Here is a 6,704-nt window from a genome sequence, read left to right on the forward strand (position 1 = left end):
GCGCGTTCTTGCCCAACTGCCCCCCGGAGCACGGCTGCCGAAGCTTTTGGCCGCATCTCAAGATGGCTTTTCCTGTGAAAGCTGCTCAATGCTGCTTTCGGAGTGACGTATTGCAGTGAACTGTGGCACTGATTGCAAATTGCAGTGGCGACTGATAGGCTAACGCCGTAGCGCTATCTTTCTAGGACACGACCTTTCTGTGGAAAGCATGATGATGATAGCGCCGAGCAGTACCAAAACCGGAACTGCGAATGTGGGCCGAAAATTCTTGGGATCTGCATATGGTACAGGGTGCAAATTTGGCATCATAAAATCTGTAAGAGAACTTTAGCCTGTACGTGGGTTCTTTCCAACACGCCGGCGTAGTTCTTGGCAGGCAGAGTTCCTTCGGCTCCCGGTGGAAGCTTCCAGGTGCGTGGCACCTGCAGAGCCTCTTCGGACCAGGGCCTGGGATGAAGACAGTGCGCTCGTGCTGTGTCCAAGACTGGACAGCAAGACTTCTCCTTGTCCATGCTTTTGACAGCAGCAGTGGTCGCAGCGCATATTGTTGCGGTGAAAAAAGAATCTCACATTGCCTGTCCACCAGTGCTTGGCGGCTGTTGTGATGAGCGGCCCTTTGCTGTGCTGTGCAGGGCCGGCGTCCTGTACAGGTTTGCGAACCAGGGGGACACCGTAGCAGACGCCACGTACCTGGTCAGGTGAGTGCGCTGGGGGCCCCCTGGGCCGCCTGGGAGACTGACCCTCGGGGGCGTGGGGCCAACAGCGGGTTCCCGGGAGCCTCCTGCCGGGCCGTGTCCAGTGTGGGGCGGCCGCATGCCTTGCAGCTGGGCCTGTCTTCGTCGGGAGCCTGCCTGCAGCTGGCCGCCTCCAACCAGGCCGACCTGAAGCGCTGGCTGCGCGCCCTCTCGGAGGCCCAGAGCCACGGCCCTGCTCGCTCGGTGGGTGGCACGGCTAGGGTGCTTTTCGCTACATCCTTCAATGTGAGGGCAGGAATCCTGAATTGCTGCGTTGTTTTTGCCACGTACCATGCAGTAACTGGCGTGTTCAGACACGCACTTCAGGGCCACAACCATGCCGCTGACTGCTTCTCCTTTGGAACGCACCGTGCGAAGCGAAACTGTTGCTCTGCCAGGGATGGTGTGGGGCCTGCAAAGAGCGGCCAGTATCTCGTCAAGCATTTCATCTTGGCGTCCTTCCGTCTTTCCGCAGCAGCGCCAACAAATAGAGCTTTCCTTTGCTGGTGCAGCACGGTGGTCTGGTGGGAATTTACAAGTGCGCTTCACGTATGCAAGCCGGGCATTGCCTTCCCCCCTGAAAGGATCCTACCCGAGTACACATGTTGGGTTGGGTAGTTCCACACATCCTCATTGCCAACTGAGTCCCGCATGTGGCACAAAGAGTGAAGCTGAGACCCAAACTGCGGCAAACACACAACAACCAGTCTTGGGCAGTAGCTGGTTACTAGTAGCACATTACCGGTGACCAGTTACTTTTTTTTTTCAGGAACTTGTTACTAGTTAGTTTTAAGTTAGAGGAACTTGTAACTGCAGCATTGTTACTTTTTTAATCCGTAACTGTAACCGGAAATACCATTAAGGTTACTTCCCTTTTTATAAATAAAAATCCAATAGCAACACACGCTAAATGCCAACGGACAGATCACGCCTTCCACTTTCTCGGACTTTCTTCCTTGCCACATCATTTCCACCTTTCACGTTTCCGCAACATGGCTCACCTCGTAGGTTAGGAGAGGAGGTTGCGAAGAGGATTATCTTCCCTGCAGAAGACTGAGGTCAGAGGTCAGTCTTTTAAGGCCAACTGCACTCAGATTTCACCCCGACCAAGTTTATACGCCTCGAGCTTCGCGATCGCTGCGCCGCCTGCCGCCGCTTCTCCGCGGCGTTGACGGGATTTGCGCTGCGTGTCTGATGGGGGTTCGTGCAGTGTTTTGGTTCTATTTCGCTTCGTTTCGCCTTTCCGCGCCCTAAAAAAACTTGTTATGGTGACGACTATAGGCAAAGAGTACGTTTAGGTCACTTAAAAAGCAGCTGCGTCGTCGTAGAGTACGCGATTGCCTGCAAGAGCTACCCGAGGACGTGGTTCTGCGCGCTTCGTCGCCGCTCTTTCGGGCGTCGGCGACGGCAGCAACATATCACCCATGTCACCTCCAAAACATCAGGCACAAATGAATTCTACTGACGCCTCATTTAGACCTGATACTGGCACAATGAGAGTTGGCTTCATTTTGCAGCGTGGACAACGAATGCGGCTTCGTTTCGCATATATACGCCGCAGAAAAATATGTTTCGGGGATATGATTACCCAATCCCGGACAATAACTTATGCCTTTTATAAGAATATAAACCATGCGAAAATGTAAAGTATATTCCAAGCCTGTGCGTCGTTAAATATGTGCCCGCAACGCCATATAGCAAGAACCAATGAAATGAAACCACGGAAAAATAAATGCTGTGCCAATGCGGAATTTAGAAACATAATAGCTCTAACGGAAATGAAAAAACAAAAACAGCGCAGCTTCTGGCATGCTAAAGACGTTCGTCTAAACTTATTTCACAAGACCAACTATACGCGAAATGCACTGCTATTTCGCGAGACATCGGGGGTGGGGGGGGGGGGGGGGGGGGCGGGAGGGGGACGCCATGTACAAATGCGAAGCGGGATCAAGCAATGAGCGTTTTAGTAATCCCACACATAAACCTCGCGTTCACTTTCCTTTTGTGTTTCTACTTCAACGAAGAGCTGATCGTACGGCGGACGCATTTTTGGAAGTATACAGGGTAGGCTGTTCAACAAGAGATGAAAGGTGTCGTTGGAAGAGTGTGGTATGTGATAAGGCCCTCTGATTTCAGTTTCTGATTTATTCTGGAGGCTCCCTGTGCCATATGACGATATTTCGAAGAAGCATTTAGTCGCGGACGCGGATTATATTGTCAGCCCGTCTCCGCGCTGCTCGCAGAGGATATATGAAGCAGATGAAGGTCTGCGGGCGCGCACCTCACGACAAGACGACTCTGTCGTGTGCTGATCCCCGAGTATAATTATGCATTGTCCATCGTACTTTTGTTGAATATTCCCGAAATTAACAGAGACTGGCTTGTAAATGGTGGTGATCAATATCTGAGGTATAATATTGGCAAACGTAACTGGTGTGCTGTCAGGTATGAGTGCTCTGCTGATTATGTAAGCGCACAAAACCGATTTAAATCGTAGTGTATAGCCGTAGCATGAACATCTGAGGAACCGGTGGTTACAGAGACACGGCTAGTAAATTCAGGTCAGTGTAACTACAATCGGCTCCATCATACGCCGGTTCCGCGACGCTGGCCTGTGACACACACCTGGCGCTTATACAGACCGGAAATACCACACTAAGATCGCGTCCGAAACATTTAAACTCTCGTAAACACACCCCATTTGCGAACAGAGTGACTGCTCCACACAAACATGGATTTCAAACGCCCACAAACGATAAATCTCAGTTGTGAACGTGCCGCAAAAGCAGCGGCGGCACTGGGAAGCGGGGCGCGGACTCCCGCGCCTGCTTTCGAAACGGGCCGCTAGGGGGATTTCAGTGGCGCCCCTACAGGCCGCGCTCGAGGCGTATACTTTGAACGTACAGTGCGCACCACCAAATCAGCTCTCCTTTTGTAATACCCTAGCTAGTGCGTAGACGTTGCCTTTCTCTTTTCCGGAAATCGCCGCCGAGTCTGCTTCCTCAACGAGTTGCTGGGAAGGTTGGCAAAGTTAACGGGAACTGCGCCTTCCTTCAGTGCCCAGTAAGCCCGGTCGGACGAAAGGAAGAAACTTGTACAGGCACGCATGCAACTACTCCGCAACTTTGAGCTCAGCCGACTGGAGCACGCGTATATGCTCTTCTGGAGGAGTGGACTCGGGAGCAGCACACAAGGGGCAAAAAAATTTCGTTGCCTTCTGTAGCTGCTTACCTTATGTAGCTGTTTGCTTCCAGAATGTGGGCAATTTCCAGATGAACGCTCAACTATGCCATCCTGCTCTACTCGGAAGGAAAGCATAACCGAAACCGCATGTCAGAACCTGGATGTTATCGCGCAAGAAAAGCTCGGTGCACTTGCACCTAGAACAGGCAGGAAGAAGAATGATGGGCACCGCATGAAAACGTCGCCTTGCCGGAGCGCACGTGCAACGCCACGCAAACGCAGCGCGCGTGCGAGAAAAAAGAAAGCCACAGAAAAATATCACACAGCCCGCAGTTAAAAAAATGTGACGTAATACGTTGCGTAGGGTTTGTGGTCAAGTGACATTTTTCGCTGTTGGACCCCTTCGCCCTCGTGCAAATGCCTGCCCTCTCGTAGCGTTCCGCACCGGCATCTCGGGTTGTCACCAGCTCTGCCTGCGTACTCCAAAAGAAATAACTGTTCTAGGAAGTTGCTCAACATATTGTTGCCACGCTATTCCAGTTCGCAATTTATTTCAAACGGGCTGTATTATGAAAGGAGTAATGTAAGTACGCCCGGTTATATTTAGCGGGGGCTAAAATATCAAGAACGACAGCGCTTTAAACGAATTTTCGCATAGCAGTGACTGTCAAGAGTGCACACGAATGCGATTGTCATATGCCAGGCGTGCAAAATAATTGCAAGATGAATGATATTTCCTCATAGCCATGAGCAGCAACTGCATACTTTCTTTACGATAGACATCCGCGCATACTTTATATTCAAAGAAATCAAAGCTAACCCAAAATCCCGGATAAATTACGAAGTTTTGTATTGAGATTTGAATTGTAGGTTTTCTGGTTATATTATGTTAGCAGTAAAAATTTTTGTGTTTTTGTTCATTAGTATGTTTTGTTTTAGTAATAGTTTTTTCAGCATGAGGAGCTAGATTACCTCCTCCTCCTACTTACGTAAGTACAACTGTATACAGTTGTAAGTTGTAAAGGGCATAAGCTTGTACCGCATGCAGGATGCATGTGTCCAGCTTTCTCAAAGCATCACTGATTAAGTGGGCTGGAAAATATCGTACAGCCGGCTGCGAATTAAGCAGGTCGGCATTGCGCCAAGCCCAGCACATGAAAGAAAACACAGCGCGCTGACGCAGTCACGAAATGCTTTCGCCCGCAGCCGCACTGTTCAGTAGCACCCCAAACCCAATGCATTGAAAAGGCAAGGTTCTCGCACAAGGGTGAAGACAAACGCAAGCGAAAAGAAGAAACTTGTACAGCAGACACGCAACTACACCGCGACCGCAACTTGAGCCAAGCGGACCGACCGCGCACGCCATCAACGCTGCCGCCGGAGCCGCCGCCGCAGCCGCGGACACAGCGCAACTCGCGACCGGAGCGCTCTCTCAGCGCCCAGGGTAAACTTGCACCCGCTTTGAAAGACGCAGTTTCGAAACTGAAAAAGTATCTGTAAACGTTGGCGCTGTAGTAGTGCTGTTGTGGGGCAGCATATCCCACCGAACTGGGAAGCGCTACCTCGATGTCAGGGGCTGTTTCACGAGTGAAGTCATCAACACAGATTGTGTTTTGGTATCGGCCACACATTGCTCCGCTCTCCGCTTGGGCCACTGGCCGATAGGTGGCGTCTCCCAGCTAGCCATCTGCTATAGTTGTTGTGCGTGTGAACACTCACAATTTCCTTGGAAGTATTGTGGGGCGTTCGTGCTCAACGACTCCGCCATGGGCAAGGTGCGGGCGCACCTGTGCCGATATCCGTGTTTGCAGGCAGTTCATGCGCCGCTTTCTTTTGCAACCACGGCTCCACTCCCCGGTGGTGATGCAGAGTTCTCAAGGGCAAGTAGGCCAGCACCACGCATTGTCACTGAGTGAGTGAGGCCATGAGGCCGCTGTGATTATTCATACCTGTTGATGCCACGGTTGAGAATCGGGTGGTAACTGGCCGAGCAACAGATGCCTGTTCTTATTTTTTTTCCGCTCCAGCCAGATGTGGATGCATGTGCAGCCATGGTGGTTTTTAGTGTTGGAAAGGGAAGATGTTGCCAGCTTAACTTTTATGTAAACGGCACCTATAGGGAAAAGTGGGAGGGGTGCCAGAAAACTGCTCGTTGGTGTCGCTGGTGTCGGCCAAGTGTTCATGAAACGTCGCCAATCAGGTGGCGTATTAGGACCCCGTCACGAATCTGTTGCGACGACCCACCACTGTCAGTACGCCCCCTCATCACGCGGCCAGGCTCTCGGGTCTCGTTCACCCCAAATGCTGTTGCGAGTCTTAAAGAAATGATTGTCTGCTACGCGATGTGCGCCTGAGAAACCCGCTGGACTGAAGCAAAAAGGACCCGTGGTGTGCATACATTAGCTCCTGAGGAGGCCAGAATAACGTGAGGCTGTGGGAGTGATGTCTCACGTTGTCGCCACCTCGCCATGAATGCACGCCGGGTTCATTTTCGTAGACTCGGATGCGGCGAGCACTTGAGCGGCTGGCCGCCAGCAGCCACGTTGCTGTTCCCGCTGCCAGGAGCAGTGAGACGGGTGCAGCAACCCTCTCTTTGTGACCTTGGGGGCCATCGACTGCACCCACGACGTGCACAGAGCATGGCCGAGCGCATGACTTGGTGAGGGCCGGCTGTGAACAGCTGCTCAGCCGGACGTCGCACACGCTTGTACGAGCAACGCACCCGCACTGGTCAGTCACAGCCGAGGCGAGGGACAACAAGCGGGGGAAGCGGCTGTGCAGGTGCTC

General features: G+C 52.0%; 1 protein-coding gene across 3 annotated transcripts in view; it reads left to right on the top strand.

The window, feature by feature from the left end:
• The window catches only part of LOC144144298 (pleckstrin homology domain-containing family M member 2-like), a 66,920-nt gene that overhangs the window by 52,130 nt on the left and 8,086 nt on the right, over positions 1–6,704 (top strand). For 2 of the 3 annotated variants that reach the window (XM_077675674.1, XM_077675673.1), the window contains 2 exons: positions 633–698; positions 764–938. In XM_077675674.1, the coding sequence (XP_077531800.1) occupies positions 633–698; positions 764–938 (241 nt within the window). Of the gene's footprint in view, positions 1–632; positions 699–763; positions 939–5,728; positions 5,830–6,704 lie in introns of all 3 variants that reach the window. The other variant, XM_077675675.1, reaches the window with a different exon arrangement.

This window comes from Haemaphysalis longicornis, unplaced genomic scaffold (genome assembly GCF_048455015.1).
Source record: "Haemaphysalis longicornis isolate Haplotype H1 unplaced genomic scaffold, Haemaphysalis longicornis Haplotype H1 scaffold_7, whole genome shotgun sequence".
In the NCBI taxonomy this organism is placed as follows: Eukaryota; Metazoa; Arthropoda; class Arachnida; order Ixodida; family Ixodidae; genus Haemaphysalis; species Haemaphysalis longicornis.